The sequence below is a fragment of the Chamaea fasciata genome, unplaced genomic scaffold, assembly GCF_029207755.1.
Source record: "Chamaea fasciata isolate MVZ Bird 193981 ecotype frontalis unplaced genomic scaffold, bChaFas1.0.hap1 SCAF_21, whole genome shotgun sequence".
Taxonomy (NCBI): Eukaryota; Metazoa; Chordata; class Aves; order Passeriformes; family Sylviidae; genus Chamaea; species Chamaea fasciata.
The window spans coordinates 4,628,584-4,649,469 of NW_027094106.1; the positions used below are offsets into that span (position 1 = coordinate 4,628,584).

The 20,886-nt window shown below is 42.2% G+C and overlaps 1 protein-coding gene across 6 annotated transcripts in view; it reads left to right on the top strand.

Moving 5' to 3' along the window:
- The window catches only part of CUX1 (cut like homeobox 1), a 268,820-nt gene that overhangs the window by 36,530 nt on the left and 211,404 nt on the right, over nucleotides 1–20,886 (top strand). For all 6 annotated transcript variants that reach the window (XM_066202184.1, XM_066202180.1, XM_066202181.1 and 3 more), the window contains exon 2: nucleotides 13,484–13,594. In XM_066202184.1, coding sequence (XP_066058281.1) covers nucleotides 13,484–13,594 — 111 coding nt within the window. The remainder of the gene's footprint in view (nucleotides 1–13,483; nucleotides 13,595–20,886) is intronic.

The window sequence follows — 20,886 nt, forward strand, 5'->3', positions numbered from 1 at the left end:
GCATGTAATGACAGAAGTAATGTGTAATTTTGTCATTCTGTTTTGGCTGACTATTTAGGGCACTTTGTATATTTGGTTTCTTTGACTGATGTGCGTAGTCAGTATAAAAATGCAGCAGGAGCTTTATTCCTTACCCACAAAGGGCTGGATTAAAGCACAAGATTGGGGCACACTGCAGGAGTGTCAAAAGAAGGAAAGGCATTTTGCATCATTTCTCTAAATGTCCTCTCCCCGTGGTAATGGGGCAGCAGGACGGGCAGTGCAGGGCTGCTGCAGCCCTGTGGATAGCTGGGCAAGGAGGAGTCTATTTCTCATCTAACTGTTGGAGATTTTTGCTATCTCTGTTATTGTCTGGGCAGAGACACAGAAGAAACTGTACTGCCTTGAAAGCATAGTTCCCAACCTCACCCTCTCCCCTTTTATCATGGACAGTTTTTCACAGCATAACCTATCTGTCTAGAAATGTATCAAATACAAAGCATGGAGGACAGAGGAGCAGATCAAGTGAGGCTTTACACAAAAATAGGAAAGTGTGTGTAGGTGGTTGTTTTGCCTTGTAGCTTCTGTAATGGTGGTGCCCTGGAGAAGTAACTGAGGTAACACGCTTTGCTTCTTCCCAAACGTTTCCCAGCATTTCAAGGTCCATCCCACAGCAAACCTGAGCCAGTTCAACCCTAAACCGTGTCCTACTGAGGGAGATGGAGGAAAGGCTTTGGGGATTTCTCTTCTGAGGCTGCAGGTGGATCCCTGCACATGGAGCACAAAGGTGAAAGATTGATTCACAGTCAGGTAACTCACACGCCCAGAGACCATGCGCGGAACAGCGCTGAGGGCTCGCCAGCAGTGCCTCGTTCACATCAAACCGCAGCCAGCTATCCCTTCCCAAAGCGCAGTTTTCTAGCAGGAATCTGACATTCCTGTGGGTGCCTGGCCGAATTCCCCTGCAGCCCCGAGCCCTGGTCCCCGGCGTTCTCACACCTCTGCCTCCTCCCCGTGTGGGAAGAGACGGGACGCAACCGGGATGTCGCAACGCCAGGCAGCCGAGGGGATGGCAGCAGTTCAAGAGGAACTCTGCTGAAACTTCCCAGGGCTGTAACTGTCTGTGCCCTGGCACGTGAAAGCCGAGGAAGCGTTGGAGTAGCAGTAAAAGTCAGGGATGTAAATGCAGCACTTGATGCTGCATGTTCAGCAAAGGTGTTTTGTTTGGTGTTTAGAGGCGAAGCCAGCCAGGTGTCCTCAGGTCTGAGTGGGACAGACAACAAAACATACCAGAGAAGTATCAGAATAAAACCTTTGTTTAGAAAATACACAACCAACCAACCAACCAACCGACCTCCCAACAAAACCTAACACACACCGCTCCCCTCCATTTTTATTCTGGCCTGCAGAAGAACTTGGGGAAGCCAGGATCATTTCTAAATGTCTTTTTGCTAGGTGTTGTGAAAGAAGTGCTGATAGGGTTGAGAAATATGATTTAGCTAAACTTAAATGGAAAACTGTAGCTGAAAAAATACTCGGGCATTAGCTGGTGGTTGTTGGTTCCCTCCTTGTCCAGGTTTACATCTCTAACCTGAGGTGACTGCTGCATTTCAGGCTTTCTCTTTCCCCAGTGCTGGTTCTGTGGATCCTCAGAATTTTCTGCAAGGCGTTCTCAGTCATCTGCTTTGGATGGCTGTCCATAATGCGAAAATTAAACTCTCACATTTTTTGTGTACAGAAATCTGAAAATCCTGAGGAGGTTTTAGGCTCTCTGGGATGCTGCTGTTAGAGCAGATGTCTACAGATGTCTTTGTGTGGAAAAAAAAAATTAGTGTTTTATTTAGATTATCCTTTCTACTTATCACCCAGATACACTTCCAAAACCCAGCTCTGGTGGTCTGATAATTCCATGGTTTTGTGGAGTTTCCTATTTGTTCACTTGCTGCTCTTGCAATAAGCTTAGTAGCTACGTGTACACCCAGAAAAGAGTTTTCTTTTAAATACATAAATGTTCTTTAGCTACATCTTTTTTTCGTCTTTCCTAATCATGAAAGATCTAAACTGAGCAAGAAAGAAAATCAGTTTCAAAGCGAAACCTCTATTGTTTGATACAATGTGTAGCATGCTGTGTCATCTCAAAAAAGGCATTTTTGGATCGGTTTCATATTGTCAGTCCTGGGGCTTTAGAGTGTTCCATCAGTTTTCTCAGCAGAAGCGTTTGCTGGCATTTGGATGAGGGTGTCCAACCTCTTGTCTGCATATATGAAAGCTAAAATCTGGCTTCTCTTCAAGAGTGTCTAGATAAAGGATGAGGTACTAGAGGCAATGAATCTGAGAGAGTAGCTCAGAGGTAATCCTGCTATTTATTTGTGGTTTGCTGAAAAAGCACATGGGGACGGAGAATGGCAACAGCAACTTCAGGCTCTTCACTAAAAACCTGCAGTTTGGTGCTCTAGGTCACAAAGCTCGGTACCGGTCTGGGGTCAAAAATGTGTTTCTGATTAAAAACATAATATAGGCAGGAAATTGTTCATGAGGACCTGACTTTTGTTCCTGAAGGACTCTGATAATCCTAGAACCATAAAACAGTTGGCTTGGAAGGCATCTGGAAGATCTACTACTTGGTTTCAGCCACAGCAAAAGAGAAGGGAGGTATTTCCATCTTATCAGAAAGTGGGTGCTCTTTATTTCAGTTTTCATACAGGAGAGAGAGATGTGTGTGCATTTATATATAGACTGAAAATCGCTGTATGACAGAGTGCCTGGCAAAGACACAAACATAAATGATTTCTTGGTAACGAGATCACTTGTGTCCCTGGTACATCATCTACCTCCCCAAACTGTCGGGAAGCAAAAATTACTGTATTGGAGATAACTGTATTTGTAGTTTCTTTCTGAGCGTGGGGAGGGAATGAAGTAATCTGTTCCATCAGCTTGTAAAACTGAGCTAATTAACAGACAATCAGCACTGATTGAGACAGCTGCATTCTTTACTGCGGGATTGTAAACACAGAGTCTTCACAGAATTGTTTTTACTGCCCTAAAGTGCAAGAAATTGAAATTGTATTTGATAGCCAAAATTAAGGACTTTTTAGTGCCAGTGTATCATAGCGAGGTTGACAGTGCCACTGCAGCTAAATCTGTTGTTTTCATTCTAGGGTGATTTGTTACAGTGAATAGTGGAGGAATTCTGTAAATTATCAGCAAACATTTTTTTTTTCTGGTTAAAAAAGTGTTTTAGCTGTCGTGTCTACCTTAGTTGTGATCATGGAACAAGTAGATATTGGCTGTCCATGGCTTGGTGCCTCCTTGGAGGCATCTCCTGATTGGAAATGCAAGATTTGCAGTGTTAAAAAAACTATTTTATAAATGCCTTTCATAACACATCACTTCTGGAAGGTCTTTAAATATTTCCTGATGTACGGTTTAGGGTATGCTATTGGAAATGTTGGTTTAAAAACAGTCAGTCCATGTTAAAAATACAGAGAATAGTCCTTGTGGCTCTGAACCAGCACCATTATTAGCATGAAGCATGTTAGTTTTTGTTAAATGCAGTTCTGGCTGCTGTCAACTCCAATCCAGCCTCCTTGTGACTGTACATCAGCTAATTTTACTTCATGAGTCAATTCTGCTATTTTCCTTTTCATGTCACAGAAAATGAGCTTAACTAAGTACTGCAATATGTTGTTGGGAAACACCTAGAAAAGGCATTCTGCATTCCACCGCCTCTGCCTCTTGATTTCAGTTCAGCATCAAGTGGGGTTGGTATCTATTTATGCTGGACTGTAATCATCCAGATTAAATATAAAAAAAAAAAAAAAAAAAAACCCTGTAAAAAAAAAAATCTCTGAAAGGCTTCAAAATCTGGTCTGCTCTTTAATTGTCCAAAATATGTCACGTTTGCTGCTGGCATTAAATGCCAGATATGCATTTCTCATCGTGTGTTGTCAAGCCAAACTGAGTCAATGTTTGGGACTTAGACCAGAAAGGATACTAAGATGCCTAAATGGGACTTTTTAGTAGTAGGAAAAGCCTAAATAAAGAAATTGTTGCTTTCTTGTTTCCTATTTATATCTATAATTTTTTAGAAAACATCCACCAATTGCATTCACAGGCAGCTTCTCAAAAAAAGCTGTATTTTTGCCATCATGGGAAACTGCCTAAACCTCACAGCAATGCCCAGAAAGTCAACAAACTCAGACCAAGGGAGGAAGCATGTTAGTCAGGAGTCAAGGACCGTTCCCTGGAAACCCTCTGCCAAATACTCTTCCTGCTTAAATTGTTTATCAAACAGCAATTTCATTTGCCAGTAATTTTCTTCTGATCTTGTTTTTGTTACAACTTGATTTCTTAACGCAAGTTCCCCGTCCAGCTTCCTCTGTGTCCCTGTCCCGTGCCCACTGCTGCACAGGGAGCGAAGACCTCCAGTGAAGGGAAAAATCAGAATTTAAAGGTGTCCCTGGATCAGTAAAAGGGGAGGTGAAATTTGGCCTGCTGGAAGGGGGCCACTGGACAGCGTTTCCATTATATATTTTATAGGTTTTCCCTAGTGCACATGCCTGTGGCTTAGGACTTTAAATTTAAAGCAACAAAAAATTCCAAGTTATGCCAACCTCCATCTTTCCAAGCCAAGTTTGTCATGGTGGGATAGTTTATTCATCCATTATCCCGTTTCTGCAGTGCCCAAAAACATGAGAAGGGAGCAAAACACGAGGTGATTAGTTCAAGTCCATGGTAATTTTTTCCCATCCCTGAAGGAATTACTTTGTTGAAATGTGGTTTTAAAAGTATTTTTAGGTTGCTTTTTCAGTGTGTGTTTGTAGTTTTGTTGGTAAATATTTTATATCCCAATGTTAGGAAACAGCTGAAGGAGCTTTGAGATTGGAAATTGCATTTGTAGACTGAAGGATTATTGAGTGGTGGCTGGGATGGACTCAGTCTATAATGGTTAACCTTGTTAAAAAAATTGAAATTAATAACACATTTAATCAAAGAAAAATTGTGAATTTTTGTTTTAGAAGACAGCATAGTTAGGAGTTGGAAGAAGTTAACTAAAAGCTGAGCAATGAGTTCATTTTCATTTCGAATAAAAATTAAAAAGCTTCAGTTTTTTTGTTGTTTTTTTTTTTCAAACAGCAAGTTCCCAGAACTCACACTGAAACACACCTGTGTGTGTATATATATTATTGATTTATTGGTGGCAACCTGTACAGCAAGTTATAAATCCTGGTCTGTGTTACAGGACGTGTCTTGCTTAAAGCCTGGTCATGCTTCATTTACCAGCACAGCTTAGGCTGGAAACGGGAGTAACTCAATCCTGTAAATGATGTAACAGAGCTTAGTTAAAGACCTGAACTTTCTGATATTTAAACCACTCCTTTAAGACTACGTTTTACTTTGATCTGTGGTCAAAAGAATTATTTAATGTAGCCCATGAATCTGATCTTTCTTGGAAGTAAGACATTTGCCGAAGGTGTGCTATTACAAAATGGCAGCGTAATCCCCTTCCACCTGAGCAAGGGCTGCTGCATTTGGGCTTCAGACAAATGGCAAGAGTACTGCATTCAGTAGTTTGTTCTTATTTATCAGTTAATCGCCTTTTATCTTACGTTTTTCCAGTTGAAGGGCCAAGATTCCTTTTAAAACCGTCTACCAGAATTTTCATTTGTGGATCATGGGTGCTGTGCATCTCCTGGCTCCCAGTTTGCTGGGATCAGAAATGTGGTTGAGCCGTTGGTTTTCCCTCAGCGTCCTTCTCCATTCCCTGTCACCCGTGTGTGTGGAGTGCTGAGGAGGGGACAGGGGATGTTCCTCCTGCCCCAACTGTCTGTGACAGGAGTGGAGGGGATGGGAAGGGCAGCCTGGCCCTGGTGGGACCCACGATCTCCAGACTGTGGTTTTTTGTTCTCTGTGGCCACTTCACCCAGGGGGTAATTGGCTGCTGTGCTGTGGTCACAGCTATGGTCAGTATGGTCAGCTGGCTTTGTGCTTTGGTCAGCCTTTGATCAACCTGTGAGACAGGAGGTCAAGCAGATGAACTTTACACTGGGTCTTGCCCAGGCAAGGGCTGTGCAAGCAGCAGTGAGCTTCCTTTGCTTTCCCATAATTGATTTCATTTGGCAGAAGATGGTGAGGTTTGAATCCCCACCACCCTGTAGCTGCCCTGAAAGTCACAAATACTAAGCTGAGGCTTTTTTTTTTTTTAATTTCTTTCACAGTGATTAACCAGCAAGTACACGACGAACTTAATTTTATCTGTAGAAAGCCAGCACAGGGCAGTTGAGCAGGTGCTGCCAGGGTTGAATTGTGATTTTACACCGCAGCCAGTGGATGGTGGGCGAGCAGATTGCTCCAAGCTGGAGCAGCCCTCCCCGCTTCCCACTGTCCCCTTGCTATATCCATCTGAAATCCTCCCTTCTGGGAAGCCTCACTGCAGCAACACTTAAATTAACTCATTACTTTTTGGCTTTTTTCTGTGGTGGGTATTGAACTTTTGCTTTTAAGTGGAAGAGTGTGAAAACGCTGGTGTGGGAAGTGGGTGAAGCTGTCGGCAGCTCCCCGGCGGGACGGGAGTCGCAGCCTGGCTGGGGATGTGCTGTGCTTGCAAAACCAAGGGAGCCCTCTCCCCCAGCAAACGCTCACTCTTCAGGAAATTTATGTCCTTCCAAAGTGTGATGAGCTGCGATGCTAAACCAAGCAGAGCGTTAAGTAACTGGTGGAGTGGGTTTGCTGACAGATTCTCCGCCGGGTATGGAGCCCAAGCTGCGGGTCTTGGGGGTGAGGTAATGGAAGCTGGTGGTTTCACACTGTGGAGCTTCTGTGGGAGAGCAGCTCGGGAGAAGGCTGGGAAAGGGGCAGGCTGGGGATGCAGAGAGCAGGGAGTGCTGCTGGGTCTGCCAAAATCCACCCTTCACGTGGCTTTGGGCTCACCCGGTGCTCAAGGCGAATGGTGCTGCTGTAGGGCTGAGGTGAGGGTGGACCTGGCAGGAACAAAGGGGTTAGTCTGGGGTAGAACCTGAGGAACAGGAGGAGGAGAGAGGCTTTGGGGTGAAGGTTGAGGGTGCTGTGAATGAAGCCTGAGCCTTATTTCTGGAGAGAGCTCGGTGCACATCACCTGCCTGGTGCCACTGTGAGCTGGAGACCCTCAGGCCTGGGACTTGTGCAGTCATCCTGCACCTGGCTCTGTGCAGGATGGAAAGAGGGAGTAAATAATGCTGGAGGAAGAAAAACTCCCTTTTGAAACAAATAGGCAATGTTTCATTATTTCTTGAGTGAGAGAAAAGGCTTGTTCAGTCGAGACCTTTGGCATCGGATACTCTGCAGCTCTTTGCATTTTCTAAAAAGTTTTGAATTCAAGGTGTAGAAGAAAAGACCGGAATAATCATCTTGGCTCTGGCACTGCCAAGCTTTTCCCCTCACAGCGCAGTTGTTGCCGGCATCAATATTTGTGTGGCTTCTTTCTGCTGATTGTAGCTCCTTTTGAAAAGCCAGTGCTACCTTTTGCCCTCTTGCGAGATAGTTTGCAGGCAGTAGGCTTTGCTTACATTTTGTGGCACTGGCTGTTTTGTTGTGAGCAGACAAAGCCACAACACCCTTTCTTTTTCACATTTTCCTTTTTTTTTTTTTTTTTTAGTAGCCTGCTAATTAAGATAATTCTATTGATGGCTCCATTGGCACCTCTGTTCTTGCTCTCTTTGTTTCATGCAGTGGCCACCACACACGTTGACTCCCTGTCCCGAAAGCATTGTGTAGAGCCCTAAATTTGTTCCAGTTAAAGCTTGTTTCAAAACTTATTTGGAGTCAAATTACTTCAGTATGCGGAAATAAAATGTGTTTATTGAAATTTTCTAACTAATTCTACACGTGAAAGATATTTGCATCAGTTTGCCAAGTGGTAGAATGCTTCCTAAGAAATGTGTTTTAATGCTTGTGGGTTTTTACTATTTTTTTCCCTTCCTCTGGGAGTATAAATTGCAGGTATTCTGGTCTTTGTTATTTCTTCGGCAGTCTGAGTTGTAAGATGGGATCTTGGTTCTTGAGATGTTGTGCTCTTGTTGAACTGTCTGGTTTTTCCTTTTGCTTGTTTTAGAAAGGGGCTTTACAGCAAGGCTGACACAAACTCTGCTCACAGGATCCTTACAAAGCTTTACTTTTCTAAGCACTTTCAGCTTAGAATTGGGGCTGCCTTTTACAGTCAAAACAGACATTAATAAAAATTCCCAGTGTCAACTCTGTGGTTTCTCCCCCAGTCATAATCTAGAGCTTTATCAGGTGAACGTGGCATTGTTTTTCCAGAGGAACACACCATGCTTGCAAATTTATAATTTCTGAAATATGTCTGAAATACTTATATTGGCTTCTGGACAGGTGCAAATGCTGGGGGTTTGAGACTGAAGGGTGCATTGCCTCGTGGAGCAGTCAGGAAAATGTAAAATTTCCCCAAGGCAAGTGTGCAGAGTTGTGCAAGACGTTTCTCCACCGGTGTCATCCTGGCACCGGGAAATTTTCCTTTAATAGGAAATTAAAAATTGCAAAAAGCTACATTGAGAGCTTTGATAGATCTGACAAATTCAATCCTGTGAGAGGATGAAAACAGAAATGAAACTTCCAAAATCTCCATTCAGTAGCAGATTATCAGTAGACTAGGGAACTGATTGAACTGGTGATAAAGGGAAATACCTTAAATACACAGAAATAGGATTTCAGGGGAAGTGGTTAATGCTTCATTTACTGGTAGAAAATTCCTAATCTACATGAAGTTGTGGTTTGCGTCAGTCCTTGTAGTAGGTACAGTGAGGTTTATGGTGAATCACAGAATCATTAAGGTTGGAAAAGACCGCTGAGATCATCAAATGCAACCTGTGACTGATCTCTACCTTGACAACTAAACCAGAGCGCTGAGTGCCACGTCCAGTTGTTTCTTGAACCTTTCCAGGGATGAGGGCTCCACCACCTCCCTGGGCAGCCCATTGCAATGCTTTGTGCACCTTTTCTATGAAAAAAAATCTTCTTAGTGTCCTGTTAATCTCTGCAGCCATGCCTAAGGCTTTCAAAAGGCACACCTTAGGCTTTCCATCCATGTCTGGAAGCCTACCAGGAAACAATCACTTTGTCTTCAAGTTGTGATACGTGTTTCTTGCTCCACTGCAGGAGCTTTGTGGTAAATGCAGCAAGGACTAAACATTTAAATATGGGAGAATTACAAAAGTTTGGGATGCAGTTATGTCACAGTACTTATAGATGGTTATTACAGGTTTTTGGTAACTTCTTCCATGTGGGCCATGGGAATACTGGTTCAAAGCAGAGACTGAGGACTAGCTATGGTTGCTGGAGCAGCTTTTGGGGGAATTGGGATGCTGAAGTGTGGTGGTTTCTTTGGTTGTGAAATGCCCATGGCAGGGCAGTGGCCGGTAACTGTTGGAAGTGGATGAGGGAACAGAAACTTCATAAATAACCAAGTTCAATTTCTTTCCAAAACTGTTTTCCTGTGTGAGTAATTTTTAGGACTCAGCTTTGAGAGCAGCCACCCAGCAGCTCCCAGGCACGGAAGGGCTGACTTGAATCTTCTTATTATGGAAAGGAAAGGCCTTGTTGTGCTGAAGTGGTCAGTGGTGTGGACCTGCTGCCGGGTGATTATCAAAGAATGCATCTGGTAGGCAAAGACATGTCAGCCCTAAAGGAAAGCAGCCTTGAAACTCGCCCGCAGTGAGCCTGCAGTTTCGTAATTACTTGGGGTCCACCTAATCAGAAGGCTGGTGCCAAGAAGGGGGATTCCAGAGCCCCCTCCCTCCCTCCAGCTGTGTTTTCCCAGCTCCCTGTTGGAATGGTGCAGCTCCTCGTGGGCACAGCTGGGCCCTGAGCAGGGAGAAGTCAGGAAGGGAAGGATGTTTTCAGCAGGCTCCCTCTGCTCTGGTGGGTCCCACGCAGCCGTGTCACCGTGGGGTGACAGAGGCAGGATGAACAGGGAGTCTAAGAGGGTCTGCAAGTACCTGAGAGCACATAAATTCACTCCAAGGTGATTGTTGTTACACTGGATAGTGGATTGACCTTCCTAGTTTTAGATTTTTTTGATATTTCTGTACTGCCTGAAAGAAAGCTTTTAATGTTTGTTTTCTGGGGACTGCTTCTAATGACTCCCACACTTCGAGGAGCATAAGACTTTCTTGTCTCCTCTCCTCCCACTGCCTCCCTCCCACCCCCAGTGAATTTGTTGAAATGGGTCAAAGTAGAAACCCCGGAGAGAGTTCTTTAGTTATCTCTGAACTGTGCCTGCCCTAAATCGATGGGACTTTGGGGCAGGGGGAGGGATAATGGTTTTGTTTGTTCTCCCAAGATGTGCTCCAAGCAGTGACTCCCTTTCTGCAGGTGCCTGGTTTGGGCCAGAAAGTTCATTAGCCAGTGTGGAATCAGTGGAACTGAAGCTTCCAGGCTTTGAATCCTTTCCACAGCCAGGTCACCGCTGCAACACCTTTGAGCCCGGGTTTTTGTTTGCTTTTCATTGGAACCCTTTTGATTTCGAAGGTGTGAAGGATGATACTGAGACATGGGCTCCTATTTTTTACTCTCCAGCACACTTCTCTCTGTGCAGAATTACATCTCCTTTTACTTGTTATCTACTTAGAGAGTGATTGCAAGGCTTGGAAGGTGTTTACATCTGAGCGTTACACAGTACTCAGGTTTGAAATATTGAACTTACTACTCTTTGCTCCTTAAAATGAGCTTGCTTGCAGAAATAATACATTGGCCACATTAATTTTATTTTTTTTTTTTAAGATTGGGCTATCTCATGAGATTAAATCACAAAAGTATGAAAAATCTGCCATTAGTCCTTGTGGGTTGTAATCCTGTATCTATTATTAGATTTAAATAAATGAAACTTGCATCGTGCGTGGTTCAGATCAAGCAAGGATGAAAAGATTAGCAATTTTCCAAACAGTTTTCATTTGGGTCTTATTAACTATGACATGGCTTGAAGATTTAATACCTTATTCTTTATCAGATCATGGGGTTAGATACCTGCTGGGATTGCATCTCATGCTCTCAGTTGCTCATCAGTGCAAGATCTGGAGCTCGTGGGCTCCAGCCCCCAGAGTCAGACAGCTCAGTGCCATGGTGTGCTGGCAGCTCTCCTTGGCAACGTCTGTGCCTGATATGACACAGAAGGAAATGTTTTGTGGGGAGGAATTATCAGACGTGTCCCAGAAGGAATTCAGAAAGCAATGGGAAGGCACCGGTATCAGTCAGGCAGTGAGGGTGAGAAAGCCCTTTGTCATTTGCTACCTGACTCTTCATTGGAGCACAAAATATGAAATTTATTTCTTTTTTTTTTTTCAGTCAGTTCTTTTCCTCTGTTGTCTCCAAACTTGGAAGCACAGGCCTTTAAAAGTCTTGCATTTCCACTGCTCAGGCTCCTTACTAGCGCTCGATATCAGAAGCCAAAGCACTTGGTTCTCTGCTCCACTGAAATTCCCTCTTACTTCATGATTTGTGTTTTCTTTGCTTGGCTCTAAATGTGTGCTTCCTTTTTAAATATAGTTTTCCAAGTTTCTGGCCGTACCAGATTGTTTATATTTTTTAAAAGCCTTCTGCTTAGCCGTTATATTGCTCTTTATAGTTCTGCTTAACCACATTGGTTTCTGTTGCTCTTTTTTCTTGCATAAACTTAGCTGGGATGAATTTCAAATGTGGTTTATCCAACTGTTAAGTATTTCCCACTTTTCTGCAATAGATTTCACATATGTTACAGAATTCCAAACCAAGATCTGGTGGACATATTGCCCTGTTTCTTTACTCAAAGTCAGATATAGAAAGACTTTTAAGCATTTCAGTGACAATATTTAGGTCACTGGTTCCAGCACGCTGCTTGGCTTCAAATCCATTTGTCATATTGAGCTGGTTTCCAAGGATTAGGATAACTGTGGTCCATATATTTATTAAAAAAACCATAATTTTATGCTAATAAACCTAAAGGAGAAAAAAACCTATTGGTCCTCTTGAGTTGGGAACTCAAAAGGTTTTTTATTTTCCATCCAGAGGTCAGACTGTGGAGTTGCATAAGACACATGTCCATCCATCCAGGATTTACATTTACCCATTCAAAAATGGATCTAAAATTAGGAATTAGGCTTTTTCAGAGTATTTAGACAGTATTTGTATCTCGTAGCAAGTCAGCAACTTGGCCACCTGTTTGGGATCTGGTATTCGACCTGACAGGAGGTGCCAGGCTTGTGCTTTTGGTCCCTTACGGGTGGTTGAGTTATGAACAAATTCCAGAAGTGTGCCGAATCTCTGGTGGAGACTATTGGGAGTTTTGCGGGCAGGTTGGGGAGGCACCTTGGCAGAGGGATGAGGTGAAGGTAGTCTTGCTCTAGCACGTTGTTCTCACTTTTCTCACAGCCAGGTTTTCCTCTTTTTGAATAAATAAGAGGATAAAACAGTGCAAAAATTTCTTTAATGAAGTCTTGATTCTCCCAGTGACTTGGGGAATGAGGGCTGTAGCTGAATGGGAGGGATTTGCCTTTATTTTTTCATGTTATGTGGAAATACTGCAGAAGAGGCACAAACTGACACAGAAGATTGAGTATTGTTGGTTTATGCACTGATAAGTGACCTGTTCAATTTATTATGGTGACATGTGGAGGCACAGCACTGAGTGGAGGAATTGGGATGGGGATAACACACTTGGAAGAAGCTGGAAAACAGTGGGACCTGTGCTTCAGCTTAGTAGAAAGTGTTGGAAGAAACTCTGGCATTAGGTACCATAAAACCATATATTTTTATAAAATATTTGTTTTATGTATGGCATCAGGTGCTTATAAAAAGATGTGTTTTGGAGAGGAAATGGAGATACCTGCTAATAACCTTGGAGGAATAGATTCCAATAATAGGAAATGACAATTTTGTATTCAAGTAAGGCAAGAGTTAAATGGAAGAGAGCACTGCAGCGGCAGTATGGAATTATATACAGCATGTCATAGGAGATTAAGAATGACTGAAGCATAACCAGTCCAGATTCAAGTATAAGGTTAACCAATATTTGAATTAATAAATTTTTATAATAGGGTAACTCAAAACAGGGAAAACCAGTATCTTTAAAAAGCAGGCAGGTGAAAATAAACCTGGTTTGAATATGCCCAAGATCTGTAATCTTCACTGGACTTGGGCATTTGTTAGGAGGTGTGTACTGTGTGCCATTGCTCCTGTCCTGTGTAGTGCTGGGGTGGAGCCGTGAATAGTTTTGTGAAAAGTGGTGATGTTTTGGTTGCAAGATGGAATCCAAAAGGTTGCAGAGCTTCATTTGCTGTTATTCAGGAGGTCAGATCTCTGGAAGCCTGGTGCTTGTTCTGTGCTGCTCCCCAGCCCTTCCATCCCCACATTCCCAATAACATGATGCATGTATGAGGGTTTTTTGTTTGGTTTTTTTTTATATATATTTTTTATTTCTGTGACAACAGAACTCTGACTGTATTTTTTGTTTGTTTGTTTGTGTTTCATTTCTTACCAGAGAGAGCTCGATACCACAGCAACAATATTGGCGAACCGGCAAGATGAAAGTGAGCAGTCCAGGAAAAAACTTATTGAGCAAAGTCGTGAGTTCAAGAAAAACACTCCAGAGGTAAGGAGAAAAGCTGTCCCAGTCTCTTGCTGTACTAGGTGGTGTTTGGCATGTGGAAGTGATGATTTCTTCTTCATGGTTTCTTTCTGTGATTTTCTTGTATGTATTGCCAGGTCCTTATCTGAACCTGCTCATCTCTGGTGTTTTCCTCATCAGGGAGCTTTTGCATTCTGTAAATACTGAAATGTGGATTGGTGTTTTTAGAGGAAGCATCAACTCTGGCCTTCAAACAGGCTTGCTCTAAATTATATAATAATGTAAAAGCTGGAGAATTGCAAAAAAAAAAACTCTTCACCAATCCAAACTCTCAGAGCACTTGGATTTCGAAAGTGACATTTCCCTGCCTAAATAAATCTATATCAAGGGCATGACTCCAAAGATGCTCATTTTTCCATCAAAAATCAAATTAAGTTTCACTGTTGATTTCACTGGAAACACAACAAGGTCAGGGCTGAGCCAAACTCCCCTGGGAGGATGTGCACGGAGCACAGGTGTGGGGCAAAACTTGCAGGGGTAAAAACCAGTGGGAAAGGTGAATATTAGGTGTGAGAAGCTGGGAGTGTTTAAACTCCTCATGTGCAGTTACCTCAAACCCACAGATAATCTCCCTCGGTTCCCTGCTGAAAGCAGAGCAATGCTCAGGGCTGGCTGGCTCCTCTGTTTGTTTTGTGGATTTGGGGTTGTTTTTTTTTTTTTCCCTGCTGATTGCCAGCAATCTGTTCATCCAGGAATGTTGTGGCGTTTCAAAGGCAGTTCCAGATAACTGATATGCCAGCACCAGCTCCTTCCAAGGCTCTTCCTGGGAGGGGAGCAGCAGGCAGCTCTCCTAACCTTCAGTGCTGCTTCTCCAGCAGCAGCTGCTGCTCTGCTTCCTGTGCCTGCAGAGGGAGGGATGCTGACCCAGGCAGGGGGAAAGGGAATGTGGGAGCAGGAGGGACTCGTGGGGAAGAGGCAATGTCGTTTATCTGGAGGCTTTGTGGGGTGGAAATCTGTTCTCTTTGAAGAAGAGAGGATTTGGGGACTGCAGCTTTGAAGGAACAGGACTTACTAAAAGGAGTGAAAGAATTTGGAGAGTGAGTTCAGGAGCTGTGAGAAGGTGAGTTGATTACCTTTGCAAACTGTTGGGAAGAGAAGGAGGAGGGAGAGAAGTGGAAGAATAAGGAGGGTATAGGAAATTGTACAGAATCCAGAGAATACGTGGAATTCTGGGGCCACATTTTCACTTGTTTGCTAGAAGTTTAAGTTCATACTACAAAACCTAACTTGTTTCCTGCTGCCTTCCTTTTTTAATATAAGTAAAATGACAAATTCTTCAGAATGTGGCTGTAGCTGCCAGTTCCCATCTGATGGCAGGAGGATTTCTTTCAGCCAGTTTTATTTCTGTGGAGCAGAAGGGGAGCAGCAAACAAAATCCCCCAAGACACTACACTTTTTAAGTGCATTGTGAGAGCACCTTGGTAACTCAGTGGGAGAGGAATGTACAGAGGCAAATAGATCCTCTTGTAATTACTTTAAGAGATACAGTGAGAAATTAAATGCAATTAGTCCTTTCCAGCAGCAGGTTATAGAAGTTAAAGCATTTGATGGGAAGGTTTTCAATATTATTTTACAAAATACAATTCTGCACCCTCTATTCTCTTCTAGAGTATGTGAGGTTTTAATTAATTAATTAATTAATTAATTAATTTTATTTATTTTAATTATTTATCATATGCTTGTTTATATGTGAGTTTATTTATTCAGGGACTACATTCATAACAACCATCTGAACATCCCCAGTGTTGGAGGAAATTGGGATCTCTGCTACGTTCTACGCCCTCATCTTTTGTCCTGCGACCCCTGTGAAACCACATTCCTTTATAACCTTGCATGAATTTTATATCTGCAGCTTTGTTGCTGAAGAGCAACTTCCGCTTTCTCTGACAGAGATAGAATGAAAATGGGAGCAAAGAATTAGAAGAAAGTATCTGAACTGTAGGAATAGGCAGCTGGAGCCAACTTGAGAAGTAGTTTTTGCCTCCAGGGCACGGAGGCAGCTCAGATGTGGAAGGTCTCTCCTGTCCAAGGGATTTGGTGCGGGAGATGTGGGTGTCCAGCTATCCCTGCTGGAAAACTGCACTGGATTTCCTCCTCACACGAAACTTACAGCTTGTGCAGTGTGTGTGTGTTCACCTTCAGGTTTTTTTTGCACTCCCAAAAAGCGGGGAGGTCTGTGAGCATTTCTCAGAACTGCAGCACTTTTGGGAGGCAGTTGGAAATCAGAAGGCAGGATCAGTAACTGCAGCTTTGTCTGGAAACCTCCCCAGGATGGGAAATGTCCTTGAGGTGCACAGGGAACGCACAGGGAGCCACTGGCATCTCCAAACTGATACATTTAAGTTCCTAAAACATCCAACGTGCTCTTTTTCATAACAAAGGAGTTCTGTGGTAGAAAACCAGCCTGGATGCAGAATGTTCTTCAGCTAGATAAATAACCCAGCATACAGCTCAATTTCAGCTTCCACGATGAAGTAACAACTTTCTTGGCATTAAAAGGAGAAAGAAAGCCACAAAGATGGAATTGTCAAATGTAACAATCTGTTTCAGAATTGTACTTTCCATTTTGTGTTTCACCCTAGTTTAGGCTGTGCCAGCATCTCTTTTCCTCTGTCCTTGCCTGTCCCACCATAAATCAGGAGACAAGTGTGGATTACCTTGACTTTCCTATTCTTTGCAGCCTCTAGACTTTCTGTAATATCAGCTTGAAAGTTATCTGCTGTGCAGCAGAAAAGGATTCCAGAAATTGCTAATGAAGATGAGGATACTTCTGTTTCTTCTTGCTTTCAAAAATTGTGACAGATCTATTTGGGTCATTTCTGCCTTCCTTGCAAATTATCAAATTGCTGCAAAAGCAATACAATGTTTTCATGTTTGGAGGAATGACCCTAGGGCTTTTGGTATTTAAAAATGTTAAAATACTATTTCTGTCTTGGCATACTGGGAGATGACTCTGGGAAGAAGTATCTCATGTTTGGGAACTTTATGTGAACAGAAAATTCAGCAGTGGTTGTGCAGAAAGTTTCAGAAAGGGTTTTTAACCTGTTACTGCAGAAATACTCTTTACCTCCTCACACCTTTTAGGTCATGTCAGACCTGCTGCTCAGAGATGTTCTGGAGTATTTTCAGTCTCAATTTGTTTCCCCCTGAGCAGCTACTGTGGAAGGCTGAGGCTGGTCAGGAGATTACTTGAACCATCAATTTTACATGACTGTTACTTGGAAGACATCTCAAAATATATCATGTGAATTGACAGCCTGCATCAGATGATTATTTTCTTACAGTGACAAATCCTGAACTGTTGTGACCAACTGTGGTATTTCTGGGGTATTTTAACCTCCGTGGAATTCTTGTTTTACTTAATCCTGTCCTCATATGCCAATTCCGGTGTGAATAATGGAATGTTTGTGTGACCATCTTTGGGAGTTGGGGGTTTTTAGTCTCTAAATAATTCCAGGTGCACAGGTTAGTAATTTTTGGCATGAAGTGTAGAAAGTTCCTAATGTTGATTACCTTGCTTTTGTTTTTACCCAGATTCTTAGTTCAGTAACCACTTTTTGTTTAGCTATTTCTGTTTTAAACATTGAAAAGCTTCTCTAATACTTCCACTTTTAAGCCTGTTTAACCTCCATTGCTTTTCTCTAGGATTTGGCCACACAAGCCAGGTAACACTGAGCTGTGGGGTCATTAAACTGGGCCCAGGACAAAAGAGCAGCCTGGCAGGCCTGGGTCAGCTGCTCTTGGGAAATGAAATAAGCAACTAATTTTGTCATGGGAGATTGTGAGCTCTACAAAATCAGGCAGATGTGAGGTGCCTGCATAAGGGCCAGATTTAGAGACAGGAGCCTGCCCTGTTGCTGTGGGCCCTGGTTTTTATCCTGATGGATAAAATGGTAAATTGGATGGGTGATTCCTCACTGGTTTTGCCCTTTGCAGTTTCTGGGTTGTAAATGAACTCAGCTGGTGAGATTGAGAAAGTCAAGATTACCTTTAAATTCCCAAATTCCCATCTGAATCCTGTAAAGCAGATTAAAGGTTCAGTGGGCAGAGTTATGGAGGGATGTGGGAGAACCTCTCAGCACAGAAACATAAATTCCCAAACAAAGGTGCTCTGGAAAATGGAATATGGGAAAGTGCTAGGTAATAAAAAATGATAAAAGAATGCCTGAAAATAATACCTGAAATACTGAAAATAATACCTGAACACTGACTGAGTGGAGGGGGCAGCCTGCTGAATGCTGAGCCCTTGGTTAATCCCAAATAAATGACATTTCCCTGCCTACATCAAAGCTGTTTTCCATCAGTGTCACCCAAACCATCCCTGTCTCCCCCATCCTGCTCCATCACAGCTCTGCAGTGCCCCAAAGAGAAAGAGAGATGCCTGTAAAAATCTTCTGTTGCACAAGTAGTGGTTTTGATCCTCACGTTGTGTGTCAAGGTGGTGCATATCTAAGATCCATATAAATATAAATAATGAATATTAAAAAAATATCATTATAATTGCAAGTCATAAGGAAGTTCAGACAGTTATTATGGAAGGGCTCAGTTTTTCAAGGTGCAAAATTCTTAAATTCTTTGTCTCCAGTGTTTCTGGAGTATTCCATTGAAATATCCAGTCTCTACAACAAAAGATAATTAAATAAAGCGTAAAAAAAAAAAATTCTGCTGCTTGAATTAGTTCTTGAAACGAGAGCAGGATCTTCAGAATTGTGGGCAATGTTGACTCCCAATGACTTTACACAGTCAACTTTGGTCTAGTCTGTGTGACAAAGTGGAAATAATAACAAAATCTACTGAAAACATACAGTCTGTCTGAGGATAATTGATGTTCTCAGTGTCTCTGTACAGAGGGGTGAATATTGATTTGCTGCCATCTACAGCTGGGTTGTTCCACTCCTTTTATTGTTTTTTTTTTTTCCTTCCCCCCTCCTTTTTCCTTTTCCCACTTTCCTCCTCTTTTTCCTCTCTTCTTTCCTTTTCCCTCTTTTTTTCCCTTTCCCTCCCAGTTTTCACTTTTTTTTCCCCTTTGATGAATACCTCTCCTTCAGGATAATATTTAGGTGCCCTGTCCTCCCTTCCCACATTTTTATTCTTAAGAGCTTTGTTTGCCAGGTAAATAATTTTTATGACAATTTGTACTACATGGGCTTGGTATTTCAAAAGCTAAATGGAGAAGTACATTATTATTATTATCATCATGTGACTTTTCCAGAAAAGTAATAAAATCTGTCTCCATATCTTTAAATGCGATCTAAACGCCAGGCTTGTGGAGTCAGAGGGGTTAAATCAGGTCTAACCTTATCCTGGATGGATTATTTAATAGATATTTCACTTTAGCGTGTTCTCTTTGTTCACAGGAAACCCATCAGTGTTTCTAACATCTATTTCTACATTATGATCTCTTGCTGCCTTTTCATTGGAAGTGAGAGGACACCCAAACAATTATAATTCACAGTTGTGTTTTTCTAGTATTCTCCTAAAACTGACCCCCATTGACCACATTGACCATTCCTACCATACTCAGTAAACTTCATTAATTTATTTTTTTAATAATTGTCTTTATTGTTATAACTTGGGCTGTTCCCAGCAGGGCAGGGTGGCAGCAGAGGGTGGGCAGCAGAACCTGCAATTTATTTGGAAATAACAGGGCTTGAGAAAGTCCTTTTAGCAAATGAGGCCATATTTGGGGGATTCTTGCTATGTAGGTTTTCATAGTTCATGATTTTCAAATGGCATTTGTAAAGGTCTGAAAGCCAGGAAAAGTTTTCCTGACCTGCAGAAGTCACGTTTGTGTTGTGTGTTATTAGGCAGAGAAGTTTAATTTAAAGCATTTTTCTGCAAACACATGACCTAAGCCACTCTGACTTACTGTTTCTCTCTCCATTTGCTTTCAAGAGACTCTTAAATCAATTTTCTACAAGACATTTACCTCAAAAGTCTTTTTGTAAATCTGAAAATATCCAGGCAATTACTTTATTCAAGAGCTCCAAAAAAATATTCAAGACAGGGATACATCTGATTCAACCAAGTTCATTAGAGTAGCTGAACAAATTAACTCCTCTGAAGTCACTTGCTGTTAGTAATGTAGATTTATTTCATTTGAGCATTTTCCTGGTTGAGCATTCTTGAGAGCTGAAGAATTCCCTTTTCTTCTCCCAGCACTGGTGGCAGGTATTGGATTTCAGTAACGCCAAGGGTGCAGCATTTTCCATTGCAGAAGAGGAGAAGAGGGGATATTTGGGGTATTACTGTGGTTTACAAAGGCGCACACTTGTAAGCAAATATTTACAAGTTAATCTCTCTTGTTAAGCCTTTGATGCTGCGGTGAGTTTGTGCTGTCACTGAGGCTGAAAGGAGGCAAAGCAAACAGTTTGTTTTTCCCTGGTTGTTCTTGCCTTTGCTTGAACCTGGCAGGGCTGACCCAGTTGGAAAGCGGCCAGAGCAGGCAGCGGGGCAGGGGAAGGTTGGGGGTGAGGGCTGAAAGAGGAGAACCTTTTCAAGGTCACAACTCAAGGAAAAAAACTCCCTCTGACAGAGCATTTGTCATCCTTCCTCCTGCAGAATGCTTGCACTTTATGTAGTGTGCATTAAGATACAACGTGATTTATTGGTGTATCATTGACTGGCTTTTAAGGGAAAATATTGTCATTTCTTTTAGCTGAAACAGCTGAGATTTTTCTCACTGTGGCGTCAACAATTACCAGCCATTCTTACATTCTTGTTTTATGGCAAGCTAAGTATAAAACTTGGAATTTCTGGGGAGATCACTGGCAAAGCAAGTCTGAAGTTCAGTTCCTAAAATTACTCTGAACAATAGTTTGACTTATTTTCAAGAGTTACAAAAATAACAGGCATCAATATCCCTGCTCTTCCTTCCTATGTGTATTTACCGAGCAAAGAAATAATTAAACATCTTCAATTAGTACTTTTCCTTTTTTTACTTTGTGAACAAAGGCTCTGTGACCCTCAGCTCATCTGCTGGACCACCTCAAAGTCACTCAGGTGGAATTAAAGGAACATGTTGTTCTCATTAAAATCACCGTGTTGTCACAAATAACTCTTTCAGCAGGAGTTGCCAGTTGCGAGAGATTCTTGTCCTTGCTCTGACAGTGGATAAGTGAATAGTTGGATCTGCTTGAAAGAAAATCAGAAACTATTAATATGGGGACTAAAAATACTCACAAACCAAATGCCCAAGGTACAAATGATAGTTGGAAGCTTTTCTATTAAACACCCTCCCAAATGCCCCATTTTCT